This window comes from Osmia lignaria, chromosome 1, assembly GCF_051020975.1.
Source record: "Osmia lignaria lignaria isolate PbOS001 chromosome 1, iyOsmLign1, whole genome shotgun sequence".
In the NCBI taxonomy this organism is placed as follows: domain Eukaryota; kingdom Metazoa; phylum Arthropoda; class Insecta; order Hymenoptera; family Megachilidae; genus Osmia; species Osmia lignaria.
The window spans coordinates 10,933,341-10,959,080 of record NC_135032.1 but is presented as its reverse complement, the minus strand read 5'-3'; the positions used below and the strand labels follow the sequence as shown (position 1 = coordinate 10,959,080).

Sequence of the window (25,740 nt, the reverse complement as noted above, 5' to 3'; positions counted from 1 at the left end):
CGAACACGTGTCGATTGAAGCACTGTAGCTGGTGAAATATGTGCAGATTCGAGTCGCGGCTAGCAGAACCGCGGCTTCGTAGTTTCTGAATGAAACGAGATCCCGTTCATTTGAAGCTCACGTGCACTTCGAACGACCGTGACTCGAAGCCTATCGTAACGACGTATCGTGAAACTATCACGTGTATACGAATGTAGACTGCATCTATGTATGAATTAGCCTCCCTTAGCGCCATCTGTCCACCATTTGCGGAAGCAGACTTCCTCTTTGGCGGAAGTCCTGTTGCAGGAATCGTTCAAATTATTTCGCATTTCTGATCATATTTGCGAACAATTTGCAACGATTTATGGATAATTGAAGAAATATTGAGAATATTTAATTATGTTAAAGAAAATTCTGAAATAAATATACTACACTCTTTGGGTGTTTCTTTAGATAGCTTTAGAGGCTGAGAATGCAATTTATAAAGGGTTCTATGACGCTTGTTTTAACTCCTGTATAATTAATTTTTTTATGGATATTTTAGTTAATATGAAGAATTTTTTAATTAAGAGATCTGATGCGGAATTTGAGATAAAATTAATTACTTCTTTACATATGCATTTATTAAAATTAAAGATTGGAGGTATGATACTTTCAAGAGTTATTTCATTAGTGTTTCAAATAATTTGGAAAATAGGCTAAATACTTCGAATCATTCAATCATGTTGAGTCATTATATTAATCGCTCAGTCACATGATAGATTAACAAAAATTCCAATCATACAATGATCAAGAATTATCGTCTTTATAGACACTATCGTCTTCAAAGATTAGGATCATTCAAAATGAAAATTTAATTAATTATTTAAGCGGTGTCTTCAGTATCTGTAAATTTCCGATTAAAATTTATAAAATATTTATTTCAAATTTCTTTCTTAAATCGTTGACTAAATATTCTTTAATTATTTTGTGTCTCTTTAAATGCTTTCTTAAGTACAGATGATTCATGATGTTATTACAAATGGGACCCTAATTAGTGTCTTGTACTCAGAATTTCCATGCATCATTCAAAGCTTTATGAATCATCAGTGTCATTTTGGGAATATTCACTTTGCTTCAGGTATAAATACCTGATGCAGGTATAAATGACCATTTCGAACAAGAATCTGGTATGAAAAATAAAAAGCAGCGAAAATGGAACATTTGCACCGAAAATACCAAAACATATTTACATTCAATTCTATAATTCAAATAATAATTTTTCAAATAGTTGAAGCTGTTTCAAAAGGACGTTGAATAAATCATAAATCCATCACACCAAAATTCAAACAAATTGAAATGTCATTTCATGAATGAAACTTTCATAACTGGTAATTACAAATATTTTTAAAATCTTTAATAAACATAATATACCAGTAATATCGCACAGACCCACGTTGTAAACAAGGATGGTGTTTTTCATTATTGCTCATATCAATTTAAATGATCAAATATCGTTAATTGTAACAAATGGACCGAGTAAATTACCAAAAACATAAATCAATATATTATTCATTTATTTATTCATTTACTCTCAGAATATTGTCTCAATTTTCATTTGGATAATTTAGGACTCTTCTTATTATTTCATTTCATATTGCAAAAGTTTTACTACGAATTGAACCACAGACTTATTTATCATCAAAGCCGGCATTTATAGCAAGTTTACAATTTTCTGCCTCGATAGCAATTCAGAAATACGAAACAAAGTAGCCGGATGAAGAATCGAGGGAAGATAACTGTTAACAAACATTCAGGCAGCGATAAAGCGTGCAAAGCGAGCGATAACGATAGCCGAAAAGTCGAAGAAACGCTTTTCAGTTGAAGTTACTCGGCTGAAAAGCGCGCATAATGCCCTAAAGTTGAAATCGCACAAAGAAATCGCTCGCATTTCCAATGCAATTCGTCCCTTTGATCCCCGACATGTTTCCATCCAGGTTTAGTTCGCTCGCGACCGAATGTTCTACCAGCATATTTCGAGTGCAAACTATCCCATTTACTTGCCGCGTTTTAGGAAGGAAAAAAAAACCTTTGCATTTCAAAATAGACCGCGTTGCTTCGGCTGTTCGCGCGAGAAACACGCTACCACATTGAAAGCGTAATTTCGAGCCGTTGAATTTCAATCGTTTTCCATGAGATGATGAGATCAAGCATACCGACCGGAGAAATTTGACGAGAAACGGGGAAATTTCAAGTAATTGCTGTGACGATCATTCGGATCATTTTAATCCTTTACGAGTGAAACACTTTTGTGCTTAATACTGCCCGTGTATGTACTTAATATTCTTTTAACTCTTGTGCAAATTTAACACTTCGAATTTTTATCACATCTGGATCATTTGGTTCGTGTGCATATATTATGAAATGTAGAGGCAAATAATATTTTATTCGGTGAAATATATTCTGAGGGTACTTTTAATGAAAGTCAGTAAAATTCTAATACTGAGTAGACTTCTAATATTAATTTCTATGTTTTAATATTGAAAGAAAAAAATTGAATATTATTACTATTCGAAAGGAGGTGGAAAATTGAAAGCTTGAATTTGAAAATTAATTATTCTTATTCTCAATAATAACTTCAATGACTCCACGTGTTAGAAAATTATTAGATCATTATTTAATTTTTATTTAAGGCCAATTTAGCCCAAACAGTCTAAAAGGGTTTAAAAAAATGAAAGGGTTGATCCACCCTAACCAGTTCAAAAAATACCTACTACAATTTTGAGAATGTATTTTTAAGTATAAATTAAAATTTTTAAAGATATGTATGAATAATATATACAGATTTTTCGTTCAATTTTTGTTTAATGACAAATGAATGGTGGAGAATACCATGGTACATATGACTGAACTCATTTTTTAATTATGTCAAATGGCTCACGAAATTCTGCTAAAAGCACAATTACAATTTAGCACTAAAACTACCTATCAGTGTGGGTCAGTTTCATTTTCAAAATCATATAAACTCAATTCATTTTCATCTAATTCTGTGTCAGGGCAATTTTCATTAATATTACTTAGTTTTTGAATAAGGATGATTGCGTAGGATATAGAAGGTATCAAATATTTTCTAATTACTAGTGTGATGGAGGAATTTACGTTTTAAAAATAAAATTTGTTAAATTTCTTTTGTTTCGAGAATAAATTTCTACCAAATGTAAAATTAACATAATTTTTGCCCTATTAAAAAGTAAAAGAAGTGAAAATTGTCATTTTTATGAGTTCGATTGTTCTGATATTAATTAGAACAGAGAAAATTAGAAAAAAAGAACAAAAAGTTTTTTATAATTAAATATTATATCATAATTATAAGTACCATAAATTATTAAATGGACTTCTTTTATTTTTCTCACGAATATTTTCAACAGAACTCGATAACTCACATCACACTGCAACACAAACGTAAACTGATTCTAAAACACATGATATACTCAAAACGGAATAGAGACGATAGTTATGTTAAATCAAGCTGAAACTGCAGAATAAAATTGGTCAAATCATCATTCCAGAAACCTCCATTCATTCTTCAGAATCGAAAGGTATAATCTTTTATTTGAGACTGCAAATTTTCCATATTCTTTGTAAATAAGATAAGAATCAGGAGGTACAATAATCATATTTACCGTTTAATCACGATTAATTATGTATGTACATTGCAAGGAAGTGAATCTCAATGTAACAAATCACAGTAATACTGATAATTGTTCTCGTGAAACGTTTCTCGAGAAATATCGATGTTTATCTTGTTATCTTCATAACAAGTGAAAATGATAAGAAGAATGCATTCTCAGTTTCTAATTAATATTTAGATAATGAATTTGCTAAAATATTTATAAGCTCCACTTTGATTAGAATTTATCATGGTTTTTCAAATATTAATAAATTCTCTATACCTAAATAAAATTCAATAGCTCCAAAGGAAAGATAAATTTAGATATTTTAATTCAGGTGATAATAATTTTAAATTATTCAATTTTCGCAGTACGAAATCCAAGTCAAATATTCCAGAGTTATCAGTATGAAGGATCGTACCTTTTCCATTAATCAATGTTGCTTTCGTGCTAAGTTCCACCAAAAATTCAAACTGAATATAGTGTGACTATTGAATGATTGATTTGATTCACTATGTAAAGAAACAATGAACGATACAAGCTATAAATCACCTAGTAATTGACATCATTCATTGACAGTATCAAATTTCCTTTAACTTGTAATTTGAAAATACATTTGGTACATCTCTTGAAGGATTTAGTTATAATAATCGTATGCCAATTAATTAAAACAGCTTTGGATGAATAGAAGCGTTCAATCTGTACCATTATAGCAACACACTTTATTTTTACTACTCTGGATATCTGTATCAAAATACTTGCTTTATTTTTAACTGAACCGAGGATAAGCTCGAGATTTATCTTATAGAGGGTGATTTAACAGAGCTGAGAAACTTAAAAGCTTATAATATTTATAGAAATCTAAAATTTTCATTCTTAGTGTATTTATTAAGTTTCTAAATTTTTGAAAATGGAGAGACTAATATTGTATTTGGTAAAAATAAAAAAATGTAATATTCTACCTAGCCAAAAAATGTACGATCGCTTCCATTCCTGGAATTTCCCAAATTTCAAAAAATAAAAAACTTAATATTCCATATAATACTAAAAAAATGTAGAATAACTTATATCAATAATATATTTTCTTTCTTGAGACATTAAATAAAAGGTCATCGAAGGCGATATATTTATAGACATTCTTGCTTGATACGATAATAAAATATTTCAAGAAAATGATCAACAATTATACGAAAACATAAGCGCAAAAGATAAGCAGACTTGACGTAACTAACAATAATCTATCTTTTCTTAGCATAATATTTAACGAGTAAAGAATTGCCCTGTTTACATTACCCGAATACAAAATCCACGACCTACATCAATCGAACACTTTCCGTTCATTTTTGCAATGTTAAATGACTTCTCAGCTACTCGTTTCTCTGTTCCAGATAACCTCGAGTAATAAAGCCGATATTATCACTGGTGATAATTAAGCATCTTGTCAGTGAGCCTATTTAAAACAATGCAAATAACTGGTGGATCTAATTAAGTCGTTGTGGATGACGTGACAGATTTTTAATGACTACATTGCGATATCTCTCTGATAGTTTTATCTGTTATAACTTTGTTATGAATGTTGATACATTTTTTGATAAATAAGAAAATTACATATTTTAGATACAATAATCAAAAGCTGATAGAAAATTACTAATAATTAATAATACTGGATTTTAGTAATTTCAGCAATTCAATTTCCAATAAGGAAGGAACCATTTTATATTAAGAATATTTATGAAACTTTTGGATGGTTATTTGCAACAGATTTTGAACTTTAAATTAATATGGCATGAGTGTGATTTTTTAATAATTTTCTGTCATTCTAATTAGGTCATGATTTGCCATAATTGGTAATCAGCTATTTTGTATTAAAAATACTAATGAACCATTTATACAATAATATTTGTTAAACTTTAAGCTTTAATTTGATGTATAATACCCATTATTTTGTGAATATTTTATGTCATGAAACCGTGACAGAATTTGTAAGTCTTGAAATTTGCCATTTGTAATTAAAAGCACTTGTTAAAACAATTGTTGTTCATGAGTTTCCCGATGCACTCGTTAAAACAGATCTCGACGATCTCTTGAAGCAGTCATACACACGCTCGAAACACGAGGTTTCTGATCTTTGGACCAACACGGAGCTGTTGATAAGATAATGAAAATCGTCGCATCGCCGCGTGACTAATTTCGCTGAAATTTTCGCATAACAAAAACGCAATCCACCGAAACCGAATGGATTTTACCTCGAGCGTAGTTATGAAAATGCAAAACGTAGACAGCATTATTGTTATTATTGTCAGAATAAACAAAGCGTGCTGTGCAAATAATTCGTGTAATAAATCGGAATTGCTGTTTCCAAACGAAAAAGTAAAATCAATTTTCCCTAAAATTGTTTATAATTCTTTCGATTGATAAATCTGATTCGAATCTGATTTTCTTCATTTCAAATTGATTAACGACCTTCCATTAAAATAATTAATTAACAATCTATAATTCAGAAGTCGACACTTCTCTAACTCTTGAATTTTTTAAATTTCTTCTCAATGTTAACTCTTGGTTGATATTTATAACTCAAGCTGACCTATACTGAAATAATACATTTTAGTGGTGCAATATAAAAATGAACCACGAAACAAAAGATAACGTTTACTACGAGTAATTTGAACTAGAAAAATATTACAGGGTCTGATGGACCTAGAGTACCAATCAAAGATTAATTTCCTAATTAGAGGCAATAAAACTTTCTCTCATTCCACACCATATTTCTGAAAATTTTCAATAAGGTGATTCAGGGATAAGAGAGAACGAAGTAATGTACACAAATTCATATTCACTTTAATTAAATATATCTATGTACATTATAGGTACATCATAATACATTCACCATATGACGACTGTACAGCTTAGCAGCACTTTCAATACTGTTCACAAAAATACATCGCATATAAACGAGCAATCGGTTTATACGCAAGGTCGGCCCAGGACTTGCGACCGCTAACGAGTATCTCTATCTCTTTTCTTTTTGATCTGAATCATGGCTGGAAGGTGCAGCCTTTATGTACAAAAAAGAATTTGGCTCGAGTCGCAGGTCGGGCCAAAAAAGGAAGGAACATGCCACGAGAAAGTACGATCTCGTCCAGGGATCGAAACTGTTACCCACTCACAGCGGTTTCGAATCAGCTCCGAGAAGATTTCTCTCCTCGCGATTGTTTCGAAGAATCGAATCGTCGATGCGATTGATACAGATCGATATTTCGTGATAGGATCGATTGAAAAGGTGGAACAGAGTTTTCTCGTTCGAGACTTTATTTTCGAGAAATTCGGTTCCGAGTATTTTCATACCTTTGTTTTTCTAAATAATAGAAATTTATATGAGAAGATGCAATTGATCGAGGATGATTTTTGCAACGATTTAGTGATTGAAAAATTAGGAAACAAAAAAAATAATTTTAGAAATTTTAATTCAACAAATCCCACAGCATAAAAATTATAATTTGTATGTAAATATTTGAAGCTTGAAAGATTGATAATATTAATAATTTAAAAAATAAAATTTTGTATGTGTAAAATGTACACCACATGTTCACTTTAATACTATATCAAATATTAATTAATTAATTAATACTCTTAACGTTTCGATGAGACCGAATGTAAAGTAACCATTGCGGTTACCTTAATTAATTATATTACTCTAACTATTGGAAAATCTGATAAAGACTACAGAAACATGATCGTCGCTGTTTCAGTTTTCAACCCCTGGATCTTACGGAAGAATTATCAACAAACGAGCGCCCAAGTGGGCTGCGGATTTACTTTAAGTACCATCGAGAAAACACGAGATATTGACACTTTTCATACCGATGATAATTTTATACAATTACATAGACTGTGTGCAATGAATTCGGCCTTTAGCTGTCGCGACGAGAACGTGTCGGTTTTGTAATTTATATAAAGAATAACATTTATTATTAAATCCATGGTACTTGACTGATATTAATTACTTTGTAATGAAAACTTGATGAATTGAAATTATTTAAAATTGTTAATAATTGAAATTAAGATATTGTTAAAATAAAGAATTGTGTCATTTTTTAAAATAAATTAATAATGAGATTGGATTAACAAATCACAGATTGACCTGATTTAATTTAATGAGTTTAAAAAAATAAATTTCTCATTATCGTTAACACTATCAGTTAGTGTATCTGTTAATTAAAATCAAATATCAGGACATATTGACCCCTGTCTAAATAAATATCTTTTTTATTATCACACAAGAAAACGACCAGCCACAAAATCTTATCTATAAGAAAAGACGTAACCGACTCATCCTCGTCGAGCACGTTATCACAATTTTTTTTTTTTTTTTATACTCAAATCTCACTCATTTTCACTCTCCCAATCACTCTCTCGCTCTCATTCAGCGTCACAATGTGCTTCAAGGAAAATCGTATAGCGTTTGCTATTCACGGTTACTATGTACAGAGACGATTTCGCGAAACAACTTAAGGAACATTTGGTATCGAGGACAATAATTCGGTCGGCGGTCGCGATGGTCTGCCGCGAGAAATCGAACTTCCCGCCACGAGTGATCGTCTAGGAACGTTTCCTGCTTGCACCGGAAACCGATTCGACCTCGTTGTTTCCCCGTTACTTTCTGGCTGATCGAAGACGAAATCAAAATTTCTGTTTTGATATCTCTTATATACTATTACGTGGAATATTGCATTTTCATTTTGGAGTCAATTTATTATGAACCTTAAAATATTAAAAGAACTTCTATTAACACTATTTTTATTAATCTTTGCAATTCAAGGAAATTAATTCTTTAAAAATTGAAAATCAATAGGTATCTTCTGGAAGACACAGCTTTATAAATAATGGTTGAATGATATTCTTTGAAAAGCGTAAAACAATCACTGGTTAATGGAGAGAAGAATCATCTAAATTACTTCTAGCAGCGTATTACACTTCCACGAATATTTATGATCATTCGCACTTAATGCCAGGCAATATTTAAATGGAGCTTTCGATAAGGAATGGCCAGAACGCGGAGATGTATATATAGTCTGATCATTTGCATTCACTGAACGTCCTTTCTCTCAGGAATATTTAAAAATTTAATGTGTTCAACTGCAATAAAAGGTTCGATGGATTTACGATAGCGGTTAGAATGGAGAAGCTATAAATTTGTCAGAAACATGTAAAACTTCGGGAAAACTATGAAATATCGAGATGTATTGGAAGAATAATCCATAAAATATTGTTTTTTCGAAAAAAAAAAGAAAATGGAAATGATTTGTATCCTATCGAGACGATTTTATATTCATTTTCAATAAAATAAAAAATATTTTTCTTATAACGATAAAAGATTAAATCAAATTTTTATATCTAAAATTAAATATTTTATGATTATAGAATTATTGTGCAAATTACTTTTTAAATTATCGTTATCAGTATTTGTTTTTTGCGATAAAAAGCGGGTGAAATGATTTCCTATGTGCGTGAAAACTGTACTTTTTAAATGTTAACAAGAGGTAACGTGCGAAATGTGTGTGCGTTGGCAGGAAATTAATTTGAAATAAAAAATCACAGCAGTTAATTGGTTAGAAAAATTGAAATTTCAAAATGAATAGAGAAAGTTTCATTTTCAATGTAGAAGTGATTAAAATAGTTTACTAAATGGTTTTAAAAATGGTCCAACTTATGCATATAATTAAAAATTTATTTTCTAAAATAGAACCATGCAATTTTAGTTCTATTCTCCCCTAAAATAATAATTTGATCATGAAATTTCTTTTCTGTAATCTTTGGTATTAAATTTGTGCGTTCCTTTATAATATTTCTATTTTAATATAAAATATTGACTTACAGTAAACCGATAAAAAAAATTATCGGATCGTTTGAAGGATGTTTATTGATATCTACTTGTTAAACCCGTAAAAATATACTTTTGACGTCAAACTGAATCCGCTACAATTTTTCATTTTCATATCACTGGTTTTCTCGTTACATTTCAAGAGTTGTAATTTATCAAGGGATCGCTTCGTCTGCTAACAGGTTCCAATATAAATCATTATTTTGAATTTCCATATCATGTACCTAATTCTACAATTATTAATTATAAAATAAAACATAAAGTACTATGACACTGGCAAAGAAATACAACTGTTACGTTATCTTTGGGATTGATGGCTAATACCTATTTCTGTTATTATAATACTGATAAAACTTTTAATTTTGCAATTAGATAAAAAATTTTGCAAAATTTGTTGATTTTGTTTTAGAATATAAAATTCTCCTATGCAACAATTATAATTTCCAATTTTGTCATTTAGCTTTAATTTTATCAACCATAACTAATTTCATTCCAAAAAAAAACATAATTAATTATAAAGTTTCATTTAACTAATTCCAGAACCATTACAAATCATAGAATTATCTTCAACCTCTTGAAGAACTTACAATTTTCTATAGCACTGTGAAAAATCACAGTGAAGTTTAAGACTTCATTTAATTTGATATAAAGCACCAAGAAAGTAATTAAATTGCAAGTGAATAAATTTCTAAGAACAATAACGGTAATGCATCATAAGAGAATCGCGTTGTAATGCGAAACTTCGAGCCACTTAACTTAAATTTTGATAGATTTAAGAGCAGCTGAAAACTTTGCTCGATCTGTTATCTGAATCTTTCGTTTCGAAGAAATATAGACTCGCTGTACAATGAAGTCTACTTAACATTTTAGAAGAAACGAATTTATCTCCTAGTCGTACAGATAACTGTTTAACCGAGACATTCATTGTTTCAGCTTTGGATAATTTAATACCTTTCCTGCAATCCGAGACCTAATTACTATAATTCAAAATAAACTGCAAATTTTATAATATTAAATTTTAATATTCTTTCTTTAAAATAATTTGGAGTTTAAGAAAGTGAAATAAGATTTTTTGAATGTTTCTACTGATCTTTTGAAGATAAATAAATTTGAATAAATTGAAAATTAAAAATTTTGCAAAAATACTTTCACACTTGCAATAATACAAATAAATTTCATTTTTGACAATTAAAAAAAAAAAATTATAATAAAATTGATTTTCTTAATAGTGACATTAAGTCATCGGCAAAGAAATTATTCTCCAGCATTTTATTTACTATTGCACCTCAAAAATGCAGCACACCGTAGAGAATAACTTAATTATATCAGACTATGGCATAATTTAAATAGAAGAGTGCGTCAGAGAGCAGAGTGGTGCGATTAATCTCCAGCAAAATTCCATATTTCATTCCAGCAAGGGCCCTTTGATTCTCATTAAAAAGAGACCATCGCGCCTCGAACTTTGCGATACAGAACCGGTGGAAAATTTAAAAGAAAACCCGATACCCTGGAAGAAATTGCACGAAAGCGAACGACGAGAAATAATTCGTTCGAAATTACTGTGTTCGATGATCGGAGAGAATCGTTTCAGAACTTCTCCAACGACGATGAAAAGGAGGAAATTTTTATCTGAAACTTGATCGACGTAGTCGAAAGACTTTCGTCTCTTCCCTCAGGAAAATAGTTCAAACTCTTTTCTTTTTTCATTCTATTTATTCCAACAGAATGGATGCAAATACGTGACTACTGTGTGCTTCCTTGGAAAAATTCTGTTATTTTGAAAATAATAACTCAAAATTATTAATTCATTAATACTCAAATTTTCGTACATTGAAAAAAATTAACATGTAAGGAAATAGTATAAAAAATTTTTAATTAAATTTGGAAAATATAAAAATAAAGTTAGAATTTTCCAAATAAAAATTCACCCTAAAACAATCAGAATAAAAAATAGATCACTGCAAAGTATTAGATAAGAGATCCTATTCTAAAAATATGGCCACAGAAATAATGAAGAACAAAAGGATTTGGTAGAGGATGAAGATTGATGAATTCGTAAGATGGAATAAAGAGATGAAAGAGAAGAGAAATTCTCTTTGGCCACGAAACATCTTGTGATTCAGTGAACAACAAACACGAAGAAAAATCGTGGCAAAAAAAGAGTGATCTTCTACTTGTTTAAGGAGACAGAGTAATCTCTCGTTGAGAGAAATGGAAGTAAATTACCTCGCTTTATGCATCTGCCTCTGACGAGCTACTCGTAATGAAGTGAAATTCCTTCTCTATTTTCAACCAGTAAGACTGAAATTCCTTCCGCGTTAGTTAAAACATACTTCAATGCGTTTCAAAATTGAACGACTCAACGAAATTTCAGAAATGAGCTGCTTGATAAAATTCTAATCTACATTGTAAATAAGTGGCTTGAATTTTCTAGAAAGAAAATTATAAGAATTTTCGTTTAATACTTTGATGGTTGCTGATTTTAATCAACGAGTTTTGTCATTTTAGATTCCTTTTTATATCGTAGGAAAATTATTTTTGGAAACTTTTCTTATAACGTATGCAATAAAATTATTAATTTTTCAATTGTAATTAGTATCAAAAATACTGATTTGTTAAAATAAAAAATTAATTATTATAATTTTCATGAAGACAAGCACTGACCAATCTTTTATAATTTCAGAAGGATATAAATACCTTATGGTTAAAGATTAAATTACTGCTGATAGCGTGACATAAGTAGCATCAATCATTCTTAATTAAAAAGTAAAGCATAAAAAAATACTGTAAAACTGTTATATCACTACTGAAGACTAAACTTCGAGTTAAACTAGAAGCGATCCATCAATTTCCGTCGAAAAATGAAAAAGTGAGTAAAAATGTTTCACGAAGATATTCTCATTAGTTTCATCGATCACCAACTTTCAAAATATCTATAAATATGCTTTAACTTTTAGTACGTTCCGTGCCATGGAAAATCTCCAATGTCCACATTATTATCAACTAAAATAAAGAATTTTTTCATTCTTTTAAAAAGATCATTATTATAAAATAAAAATTTTTCTATGAGCATTTTCCTATAACGAGTTAACTCGTCATCCTCAATTAAAGGATTAAATACTTCGGATCACCAATGATCTACACAGCACAGAACACTACATAAAATCATAAATGATCATAAAATTACTTACAATAAGACAGTTCGCTTGGAAAAGTAAAAGTACCTTTTGTCGATTTTCCATTTACTCTGTCTCTGATGGTCGTATATTTACCTATCGATACCTCAGCTCGGTAGTATCGATTTAGGTAGCGTCGATACAGCCAGGAAGTCAAACAGTCTTACACGAAGCTGCGATTTCTATCGCGTCAGGCCACCGACGTGCGGTTTTGTGTACACGTATATATATCTACCTATCTATCTATCTATATAGATCCATATTTAGATTTATGCGTATAGGTAATGCGTGTTTATCATATGGATGTGTGTATTCTGGTTCCATTTTGGTCGTGTGCAAGAGTCCGACGATCAGTCGTCACTCCACGCTTGGATGTTTCTTTAACAGTAATGCCTCTCCAAAGTGGACAAATTTGCAATTTGATGATTCTATTAAAAGTATCATAAAAATTTCAATAAGGGTACAGAGGCTATGGTTCACCAACAAAGTGATAGGAGACCATTGTACTCTAGTCGAATGGGCAGCCTCTTGGGTATATGAGCTTCAAAATTTAATAATAAAAAATTCTTAAAATTTTCGAAATCATAAAGGTGAACCGAGAAATTCTTAACCCATTTATGGCAAAATCAAATGGAAGCTAATAAAATATAATTATAATAAAAATTTGTTAATGATAGTACAATTTTTGACAACTGAAATACAGAGATTTTATGATAAAATATCAAATTATATTTTGTCCCAAATCTGGAATGGATGGGTTAAAAATTGTACAGTTCTTCAACAATCAATAAAAAAATAAAAAGAGGAGAAATATAAACCTTTCTAATCGACAAGGTGCACCCCTAATTCCCACCATTTAGAGAGGCAATACCGCATCCTCCACTCTTCCATCGCGCTACTTATTTACAGCGATGTCCATTCTCAGCCAGAATGGGACGATCTGGATCAGCCATGACCCTACCGCGTCATCGAACAGAGAACTCTTCAAATGACCCAAGAACGGCATACTTTGAAGCTGAAGAACCATATCGATCACCCTACAAAGAGAACTCTATTTCCCAAAAGCTCGAAATCGAAGAGCCATAGTCTCAGCTTCAAAGATCCCCTTCCTGCGCCATAATTCTTTGCAATTAAAAGCCTAATTATCGGTATCACATAAGTTCCGCGGCTGACTTGACCTAGCTAGGAACCACACGCTCGAAGATTTCTTAGGTACTTGAACGAGCCTCGACAACGATTACTTTAATAGACGAAGAGTATTGGTCCAAAGAGAAATGTAATTACACGAACGCGAAGGTCCAAGATCCTCGAGCTTCAAGGACCTTCCTCGAAGACGCGTGCCTTTAGCTCGAGATCTCCAGGACCCTCTTGCAGTTATGTACAACTCTGTTGCTATGGACATCGCACATGCACGCAATACTGTCGACACTTAACACCCGTGGACCTCGTGTCGTCTCTCTCTTCGGGTTCGTTTGCTGATTGTAAAACGAGCAACATTAAGATACACGTAAACGTGAACAGCGATTATAATTCGTAGTACCCTTTGAGTTTTCGGTGTTCAATAATCACAGCGCGCGTTTCAGCCTTCCATTGCGTAAAGAATTAGACCGTTAGTTAAAAGCTCGCCGGACCCATCCTCCTCCTCCTTCAATTTCACACGACCAAGAGAAGATAAGGACGAAGAGTCAACACGTTCGCGAGTAAGGTCCAAACGAGCCAGTCTACGATACCCCCGTTACTATTTACACGAATCCTAGCGAGTTTCGGTGTCCACCGATTTGTACGATCGTTTACACGCGAAGAAGAGGTACAAGTCCAACATACCGTCCAAGGAATATGGGCTAACACTGCACCGTCGATTGTCCTCACGCGATCCTCTTCGCACCTGATCTTCCATCCTGTTCCTGGTGAAACCGATTCACGCTGACACTTATTTCAGGCCATTCGTTGCATGAATTCGCCCCGCGAATCGCGTCCTTTTCAGATCAGCAGGCAATTGTCCCACCACGAGCCAAAGTGTCACGAGGGAACGATCCTGTCGATCGCTATGTACCAGACCCGTGATATATATTTGAATTGCAATAAAAACTTGGTGAATCTTTCTGACCTTTATATCTTTGACCGGACCAAGTCATTTTAGTATAGCGTTAAATAAAAAGCTGGCTGGAATGGTGGCTCGGAACTGGAGGTCCCTAGGAGACGGGTTCCGAATCAGTGAACCGTGTGTCTCGAAGTACTTGAAGCGTGAAGTCAAAACGCGGTCTCCGTAACTTTCCGACCTGGCACCGACCAAGCCGTGTGTATCCCGTTACACGGGATCATCCCGTTGGGATTGGTTGCTTCAAGAGCCTCGAGATTGCCAGCGTGGTACGATGTAAATTCACCGGTAGGGAATATGAGGAATTTGTTAGGGAAACGATGGGTGGGTCTGGTTTAGGCGTTCTCCTCGTAGGCATAGGCTCGTTGACGAGCATCTAGGCTCGGTCAGGGCAGCCCGAAGCCGAAGAAAGGCGCGATAGGCCTGCCGTCGAACAGACGGGGTGGCGGAAGTGGCGGTGGCCGTTTCCTCCGCGGGGCAATCAGCGTCTTCTACAAGGAACCTTTAGCGAACACTATCTCCCGGTGCTTGGTGCGTATGTGCGAGCGAAGGGTGTCGATCCTGCTGTAGGTAGCCGGGCAATAAGGGCAGAGGGACCGTTGGGCCGTGTGTATGTGGAAGTGGTGCCAACGATTGGTCACCTGTTTGCCGCAGGCTCGGCATCTCCACAGGGCTGGTGAACCGAGGGACACGGCGAACATCTCGTGATAGGAGAGACCGACCGGCACGCTGGGCATCGTACCTGAAAACCCAACACGCCTTCATGCGACATCGTCTCTCCCCCACGCTCGTTTATCTGGCGATCTGTCTTTCGTTCATTCTCCCTTCGTGTCGCATTTATGTTTCGTGTGTTTTCGTTCAAGTATTCGTGAATTCATAGGGTGATTCAAGGTGTTAATAATGGCACGAAAATTAGTCTCAACATCTTCGCATCTACTTCACTTGTAGAATGAGTATGGGTGTAATTAGAAGTAATTTATAATTAAAGACTTTCTTCATGGTCGGCCGTCCGAGAGTTATAGAACCCCAATTAGAAACATTCGTAATTAACTATTTGAAGTCATAGATAATAGAAATGAAAATAAAAATATTACCCAAAAATTTGATAAGAATATCCCCTTAAGACGAACATATGTATTAGGTAAGTATAATATACCTCGAACGTTTAATTAAACACGGATTCTTCCAATTTATTTTTGTTTAATTTTCTTAAAAAATTTCCAAACATGACACTCAATTTAACTGTTCGTTCTATGAAGTTTACCAACTAGAAAATGGTGTAAAGTTATGATAGATTCATGTTCACGTGTATGTGTGATGGTGAGCAGGTGTACATAGGAAACAACAAATAAAGAAGCTTTCAGACTTCATTCACGCGCACGAGCATCATCCCTCTCTCACATCTCACGACAAATAATAAGGCATCCGTTCAGAAAATGTGCTAGAATACTCACGTTTCGAGACGACGGAGTCCGTGGACGCAGCCGGCAAGAAAAATACTCGAACGTTTGCCGATATTATCGAGGGATTACCTGAGAATGAACCTCGCCTCGCTGCCTCTAATCCTTCTGACAAGGACGTGGCGAAGTTATGATTGCGTTAGACGGAGATCGATACTGAAAGTAGCTTACGTATCGATTGCCTGATCATAAATATACTGGTTCAAAATCGTTGTCAATTTGGAATCTTGGAAAATACGAGCACTGATATTATCTCTTGTTCTCTGTCCTTTTGTTTCAATTCAATTACCAGTTAATTACTCTAATTAACATTTTGAAATATTTCAGAAAAATATAATATTTATAGAATTCTAAATATCTCAAAATATTACAAAATTCATGTAATAAAGATAAAAAGTACCCTATTTGTCTTTTTTTGTAATTAAGTTTTTGAATAATATGGAGTTAGAAATTTATGTAAATTGAATTATAATTATCTATCGGATTGATGAAGGAATTTATTAAATTTCGGGAGTAGGAACCTGTTGATCGTATGGACAGCTCTATTAAATGAAGTAAGGGGTCCTTTAATGACTTGGCTAACTCAATTTGAAGGTAACCATTTGGAATTTCAGGAGGAAGCTCTCTGATCACTGTATTAATTATTCTATTAATATCTTCTTCCACTTATACGTTGTTCAAATATTTCAATTTAAAATTACATTTTCCAAAATGAATGTAAAGTTTACGACAATAGAGCATGATTTGATGTTCCAATAAAATTAAGTCACAAGTAATACAGAAAAATGTGTCAACCTTAATCCATCGTATAACGAGATGAATTACATAGATTAACCCGTTGACGAACCCGAGTCTACCTATACTTAAATCTACTCTATTCTCTCCTCTCCAAGATCCAGTTATCCCCTTATTCCTCGTACGCCGGTCTCCAGCTGCAGCTAATCTCGAACAAACAACAGGCTGGTCGCGGGGTAAAAATGTTTTCCCTCGGAAGTAAAGCATGAACACGCGTTAACGAGGCTTCCCCGCTGCGGTGTACCTGTATGGTATTCGAGCTCGTTGAATATTTCACTGGAGCTCGATGTTATTTGAAAGCCGAACGCTCGCACGCTGCTTCTGATAATCCACGTTCCACGGGAAACACAACTATACCGTCACGGTTATGCCGTCTGGTTATCGACATCGTGTACGGAGAAGTTTGCACACGATCTACCGAGCAACGCACCGCGAGTAATCCTATTTGAGCCTGATTGCCGAGAGCCCGAGCGTACAGGCTTGCTTACGCTTACCGATACGCCCGGTTAAAATTGCTTTCTCGAACCCGGTCTACTCGTTTTCCACACTCCGCCCCAATGGAAAATAGTTTATCCTACATTTTTGTTACTTGCCACGTCGAAGAAATGCGTATCGACGAGTGGATTTCTTGGATAATGCGTTTACTCCCACGCGATCTATATATGGGTGACACACGTCATGTGTGACATGTGATACTTTCCAGGGAAATTCACCACCCTTGTTATTAGAAATCTGAATTTAAAAAAAAAATGTAGTAATTTTCTATAATTTAATTTTGAAAGATGTTTCTCATTCTCTTAGGTGAGATGGGTGACGTTCAATGTTCACCCATATGTTCCTATATTTTTATGCAAGCGTCGTCAATTGTAATTTGTATTATTGATAAGATTTTGTTTTTTGTTTTTATGCATTATGCAATATGTTTACCACGAATATATGTCATGCCACGAATCTTTGTATTCCTCTGTAAGCAAGATTAAATGTTACATTAATCTAAATATGGGTGAAAAAGTCATATAAATCACTCTATATTAAGACTATAAGCATTTTTTACGAAAATTTAATACATTAATCATTGTGCAATATTTTTATGTTGAATCATATCACATAATTTGTCTCCTTCGTTAATAGAATTAATTATATACATATGAAAAAAATCACATAAATAATTTTGAATAATAAATTAAATTAATTTATAAATTTGTACACTCAATAAGTTTCCATTATAAATAAAATATTGCACAAATTTAGTTTTCATTTGGTTATTTTTTAAAACATATTTATCTAATTGTGCACCTATTTTAATACTAATCAATTCAATTTTTTTTTCTAATTTATATCAAATTTTCTCAAATCACTTTTGTCACTATGTGCACTTATTTTCCATACTTAGGTATTGTATTAAGGATGACATGAAAAATCTATGAAATACCCAATGTACACATGGATAACATCTTAGAAACTCGATTAAACTTAATTACAGCTATAAAACGTCTCGAATGGGAAGTGTAGTACAAAACGGAGGTCTTCTAATTTTTCGCTGCACAAACTTCGAAAGGTCTCGAAGTTACGAGCACTAGAAAGTTTAGTTAAGTTCGGCACAGTTGATGTTCGACTACTTTCAACCATGGAGCTTGTAACTTCCGTCAGAATTGCGACTAATCTCCTGCGTGCAATTTAACATCCCCCATTTACTTCCTGAAAATTTTAATAACAAGCGGAAAGAATTTCTTCTCCCTTCCGACGAGTTTCAGAAAAGCTATGAGAACGTATTTAATTTATACATAGAATTTCATCCTCCCATTTGCAAACTTCTGCTTGCATTTTTCAATAATTTTAATAAAATATTAGGAGTCGTTACAGTATTTTATTCATTTTAAAGATGCTTTTCTTCTATTATTTTCTTGCAATTTATAAACTTTTTTTATTTTCCATGGGGCTTTGATTAAATATTCTAGATATTAAAATGTACGCTTCATATTTTTAGAATTTTTAATTTTTTTTGTTTTATTTCAAGACTCTAACAAGTTATCTGCTGTGTTAGCCTATGGTTATTATACTTTTATTCTTGTACTGCATTACCTGGTAGCTTTAACCAAATATTCTACGTACCAGGAATCGTGAATTGTTCTGATAATTGTCTGTTACATTTCCTCTATTTATTTTACACAGTTTTAAACATTTCTCTGGGATAATGGATCTTCGCTGGTCAAATTCACAGTCCCCTTGAATTTCTTGTTCAAATTATTCGAGCTTTCGTTCCACGTCGAATTTAAAATGTATCACTAATTTGATAGGAATGAACTATATTTTTTATTTAAAGTAAAGACTCCTTTCTGTTTTCATTGTTTAAATTTTAGATGGTACTTAATTGTAATAGAGTTATGTACCATTTCATAGATTTTTATGAAAAATTTTACATAATTGATCCATATTTCGAAATATAAAAATCTGAGAAAAACAATTCTACAATCTCTCGGCACTTTTCTATTCATCTTGATTCGCATAACGAGGTAAGAACGTGTTTAAATAGAAGGTAACGAGACTAATAAACGCCTGATTCTCATAAGCTCATCGCCTTGCCTGTGTAAAGTAATTTTCTCAATTGCATGGATTAGGTGAAATGGAATGCGAGTGCAAATACAGTGGGAAATTCTGATTTTCTGGTATTAGAAATATTCTTTTATGATCTGTTCAACCACTGTATATTCTGTTATTTCTCTTTCTTTAATTCCCTGTAACCGTTGAATTTCCATTGTTATTTTCTTTTCATACGATGCAATTTTCTGTGAGTGTTGATTCATGCAATTGAAAAAAAAAATGCAATCGTTAAAAACGAAATGTCTATTTTCGTATCCAGACAATACCGAGACAAAATCCGTCAGTGGATGAGACTCGTCTGCAGGCTGGTAATAATATTTAAGAGGAAGAATGTCGCGAAGCCATCGGAAGCTCGGAAGGCACGTGATGTCGGGACAGGAAATCCGTGCACACCGGTGCCAACGGAATTCGCAGACTTTAGAGACGTCGTAAAACGTTTAACAGTAGCCATCAAATTTTCCGCTGCCACGTTTACGGTGTTAGAACCGCGTCACGATGGCGAAAAGTCGAACCGAATCGAATCACGTGGATTAATAACCCTGGTAAGACTGCGGCAGACCGGATGCAGCCGATCTTGCAGCTCGTGAAAATATTTCAGCACATTTCAAATGTATGCATTTTTCATTTCAGAGGAGGAAAGAATTTTTAAGGGATCTCCCTTGAAATTTAATTAAGGCAAACTGAATAAAGATTTATCATTTTCACTTGAAATTCAAAATATGCAAGAAGCTTTTAATTTTTTAACATTCTATAATTAATTATACTACATTGCATTTTTAAGGAATTTATTTTAAAATTTTCAATATTTAAATAATCATTATTTAAACAATATATTTCTTTTTACATTATGAATACAATGTATACAAATGTTTCCTTTTTCTACAACCAGGAAAAATTCATAGATTTCCTTTCAAAACAATAAAAAATAATTTATATTTTTCTAATCCAATCATATGGAGAGATATGTTGAATTTAAAAAATTCAATTATTATTTTCTATACAATATTTCAAATATCTACTCTGGTCCTCTAAACTTTTAATTATACTAATTATTATGATAATTTTATTTACAATGCATCAATTTTATACACACAATGTACAAATGATTTGCAATGTATAACTTAAGTATGAATTATATTAGAAACATATATATTTAATATATTAATCTGTTACTTTGGTATCTATAAATTAATTAAATATTTCTCCTTGCAAAGAAATTGAGAATCTACCGAGGAAATTGTTTGCAACTTTCGATTATGTAAACCCAGGAAAGTCGAATACCAAAATTTCAAAGGAAAATAATTTGGATTCGAACCAAAATGTAAAGTAGATCGTAAATTTTGGCACGAGCTAGAGGGAGAACATTTCGGTTTTTCGAGATGAAAAATCAATAGAACGTACAAGGTGGTGGGGTAACTTTGAAACAGCCAGAGGACTGAATTTTCGAAATTTCTGTTTTCACCAGAAACCTCGAATAAGACTTTTACGATTCAACTATCCATCAGTATCCGTCCCGACGATCTCCTCTAAAATTCCTCACCAAAATTGTGCTGACATGCAAACCTGATTTAACCCAAGTACATCAGGAAAGCCTGGCTACTTTCCAAAATTCTCTAACAATACAAGGAGGTACAAAATCCTTTCAAAATGGAAACAGTAATTTTTTAAATGAAGCATAGAGAAAAATTCAAAAATTTTGAAATTTAAATAATCCTTCGGGGAGTCTGAAAAAATCAGAATTTCAAAATAGGTTGATAAATGGCAAGGTCCAATGATGGAACTTCTCAGAAGACGACTGACGATATTCAAAAATTCCAAGTCAAGATTCTGCTGACATACGAACTTGATTTAACCAAAATACATCAGATGATCCTGGCCATTTTCCAAAATTCTCTAAAAATACGAGAGGACATCCTGAGAAATATAAATAACAATTGTGAGAAAGTTCGGGTTTCCTTTCAGCAGAAGGCAAATGCCAGAGATAGGGAAGAATTGGAAAGTTTCAGACATTAAAAACTTCGATCACACATCAAGGAAAATTTCAACTGAAACAATTCTTTGTGTTAATGGTGAAAAATTAACTTCCTTTCAACAGATGGCAAAGTTTGAAAATGGGTCCTCCTAGGAACCTTTATTTATTCATTGATATCTATTATAAGAAACTCAAATCCTGATGACCCTCCCTAAAATATCCTTAAAAATATAAATAACAATTTTAGACACTTCCACAGAAATGAATTAACATTTAGAAAAATCTAAAATTTCCTGAAATTTAACTCCAAGAACAGGACTTTGAAAAATTTAAATAGCAATTCAGAAATGTCCCCGAGAAACAAATTCACCACTAATGATCCTGAAAAAACTTCCTCGAGTTTTTCCAGAGAGGACTTTTCCGAACCAGCAAATGTTTCCTTAAGTTAAACAAAGGTTCCCAATAATGCTGAAAAATCAGCTTCCTCCCAACAGATAGGAAAGTCGAAAAGCGTACAACTTCCCTGGGAAAGTTTTCCAGTCGTCAAGATTTCCACGAGGATGGTCGTCGAAATAGGGCGTACCCGGTTGTGTCGCGTCGCGTGGTAAATTTGGGTCGAAGGTATACACGTACTGTTCCCTTTTCCGGATCGATCCTTCCAGGATCCGCGCGCTAGATCCGAAGCTGACAGGACGCGTGTATACGCTATTGCGCGTGCGCGTGTTTCGTACGCGTGTGAGTGAGCAAAGTGTCGCTGCGGGTGTAAACCGCAGGACATAGGGGACAAGCGTATTTTCCCGGGAAATGGACGTAATAGTGATTGCGTACGTTCGTCACGACCTTACCGCACAACGAGCACCGCCTCCTCTCGTCGTTGTTACTCTGTCTCTCAAATATTCGCGAAATCCGCCAATTTTTCAGCTCTGCAACAACAGAAACCACAGGGTCAGCAAGCGTCCGAAAGAAGCGCACCCGCGTCATCTCTCTATTTCCGGTACTTTTCTGGTTTATCTCCCCCTGTTCGAGAAATCGTTTCGCTTCTTTTTTCGAAGCGATACTGATATTATTATCCCAACATATTACAATATTTATTTTCACCTGATCACGATTGGTTTTGATCACTTTTAGACACGAAGAGTCTAATGAGTTCATTAAGGATTCTTTGTTTAATCGAACGAGTACTGGCTACTGGATGCTGGATTCATTTCCTACATTCAGTGTACACGTACCGGCGATTAGATTCTCCTTTTACACGTACACGTATTTACGATCGATGGAGCGAATGGGTCATCGTGGTCGGCAGATCTTCGATACCCTCGTTCGAGAGAACCGAGTGTGACCAATTGGGTGGTTATGGGATTAGACTAGTGGAAACTTGTTGCGCTGGGGGTCGTCGAGAAAAATGTTACAGGTGGAGGTGTAAGCATTTTGGGTTTTGGGAGAAAACTTAAGGAAAGCTTGGGGAATATATAAGAAGAGCCTAGGGAACTTTTGTATATTATCATGTGCATTAGATTTCCTCGGAGATAGCTGAAAGGAATAGAAAGGAAGGAATCTTCCATAGAAGTTTTGATAAACTGATTTACTTAGAACACCTGGTGCGCCTAGTTTTAGTTCAGCACATAATCACCTAGTTGCCTAATATATAGTTTAGTACATGGCAAACTGTAGTTACGGTCAGTCCTCTTAGGACTCTACCTTCGTGGCTACTCGAAATTTCTAGCCAGTGTGTACTTTAGCGAAAGATCCCTTAATCCTCAAATGGTGGAGTGGGATGAATGACCCAAAGATAAATTTCTAAAGACTTTTATATGTTGGATAAATGAAAATGAAAATATCAAAAATTGAATTAAAAGCATTGTAAAGCTTGATAGAAGGATGTGAATTAACCCTTCATAGTTTAAATGTGACTTTTAGGTACGAGTGCTGTTATAAACTTGAAAGTTTTAACAGAAGAAAAAATTCCCTTCCCAGATATTGTATTCAACTTCCTGAAGGGTTTGGTATAGTCACTTGTTACTCTAAAGTGAATTGGATCAAATAAAAAAGATTAATACTTTAAGAGCTCTTGTAACTTTATGCTCTTTCCTTTATAGAGCGTAGAAGTGTGGTACAATCAGTCAGAGAGAAATTGTACTTGCAAAAACAATGCAAAAAATATAGAATACAATTTTTCATTTGAAATTTCATTTTTGAAAAAATTGAATTTCAATGAATATTAAAAAATGTTAATCTCTCATATTTCGTGAGATACCTGTCTATCCGGGTATCTCATAAATTAGAGACCGATTCATTAAATGCACCACCTTAAATTCTTAATTTATCAGTTGCAATTAGAACGTAACAACCCAGTAAATAAAATAATCATGATTTGAAAAGTCGAAATGTTGACCTTTACCGATGCACCTATATCTCGTCTAAATTTATAATTAATTAATTAAATCTTATCCTTAAAATACCTGTGAACTTTAAAAACGAACACGTCTAAAATAGATCCCAGATTTTTCGGATTTACACTGAACTACTTTCAACGATACTCATTAAATTAATTCCAAATAGATTGAATCAATTGGCTAATGGAGTCCGCCTATAAATAAATCCTCACAAAAATAAGAAACACCATATAATTATTTTCAATTTTCGAATCGCTTTGTACGTCCCCGATAAAAACAAAAAGATGGATTGCGGTGGCAAGGATAATTGAATTGCACGTCAGAAACGGAAGAGCATGACTCGCAGACGGACGAATTGTCGGACGTTTCGATACCAGTTTTTCCGACAAGGAAACGTCCGAACGTCGAGACATAAAACCGGAAGTATCGGCAGACAACCGGCCCTGAAATTCACCGATCGGATCGATCCACGAAATGGAACACTTGGACGGATTGGAAGTCGCTGTCAATCGTACAATAGTATCCTAAACAATGCTGAAATCACGTTGATTTAGTGTTCATTAACGTGTCTTATTAGGCACGCTAAACCGTCCTCGGCAACCCATTAACTTCCGTACGATGCTCGATCCCATAAAACGTCGGAAATGGAGAAGCGGAGGTCGAGCTTCGTACAAAAGTCAATGGCAAGGATCACAGAATGATCTGGAAGAAAAAAAGAAAGATAGACGGCTCGGTTAACACACAATTATGTTTAATCAAAAAATTAGTATGAAATACATTAAATGCACATGTGATTAATTCTCCATTATTTTTTTTGTTTTTTTGTTTTATATATATATGTTTTGCTTTGTAATGTTTCTTTCGTTTATCCTCATCATCCATATAGTATCTACACTATGCAGTAATTAAAAGTGTATATAATAATTGCAATCGTAACATAACACTTGCAATGTTAGAATAACCATAAGAATAAGAATATAATCGTAGTAACAATAAGAAGTAGTAAGAATAATCATTTTTTATCATTTCCTTGTAATAAAATCATTTTACGCCCTATGATCGTGTTAGTCCATTATATATTTTTTTTTCTATCGGCACGGTCAGCGATTTTTCGTTTCCTCAAAACGTTTCTTTTTTTTTTTATGGGGGAGTTTTCCTTATTCCGTTTATCTCTTCGAGATAGTGCGCCTATTGTACGTTTCTTTTCTTTCTTATTTTTTTTTTTCAAAATGATACGCAATGATTCGTACGATAGAACGATGGAAATTCGCGTGCACGTAGAGAACCATCATCGTCAACGACCACCATTACTGTCACGGGGAGGATACGCGTCCACGGAACAGGAAGGACAACTAGATCACTCGATCACGTGATCGACGCATCCTCGTCGACGTGGCCGTCCGGTCGACGACGGAAGGCTCGCCGTGCTTAAGCAATCGTGTCTGATCAGATACCACACCCTTTCTTTCTTTCTCTACTTACGCGTAGTGCTTGAACTCTGCTCTGTCACTTCCGAGAACAGCTCAGTTATATTCTCGGATTTTAATCAGACGGCGGATACTGGGTTATTGGAGAGCCAATTTTGTTTAGGGATGCATGGGTACCCGAAAATATCGGGTCGGGTCCCGACCTGAGTCGATCGGACTCGCCCCGAAATTATGGAAAATTATAATTTAATCAATTTAATCCAGTTCCGCCGTATGTGCGACACCATAAATTTAATATAATTTGA

General features: G+C 33.8%; 1 protein-coding gene and 1 long non-coding RNA gene across 4 annotated transcripts in view; one reads left to right on the top strand and one right to left on the bottom strand.

The window, feature by feature from the left end:
• Positions 1-106: 106 nt before the first annotated feature.
• The window catches only part of LOC117606164 (zinc finger and BTB domain-containing protein 8A-like), a 66,262-nt gene continuing 40,628 nt past the window's right edge, over positions 107-25,740 (bottom strand). Inside the window, exon 5 of one of the 3 annotated variants that reach the window (XM_076693105.1) lies at positions 107-279. In XM_076693105.1, coding sequence (XP_076549220.1) covers positions 107-279 — 173 coding nt within the window. Of the gene's footprint in view, positions 280-5,363; positions 15,530-20,707; positions 22,539-25,740 lie in introns of those variants that run through there. The other 2 variants (XM_034328260.2, XM_076693097.1) reach the window with 2 other exon arrangements.
• On the top strand, positions 1,863-5,138 carry LOC143308236 (uncharacterized). The gene is made up of 2 exons (XR_013065208.1): positions 1,863-3,560; positions 5,021-5,138. It is a non-coding gene; the product is annotated as an uncharacterized LOC143308236 (long non-coding RNA).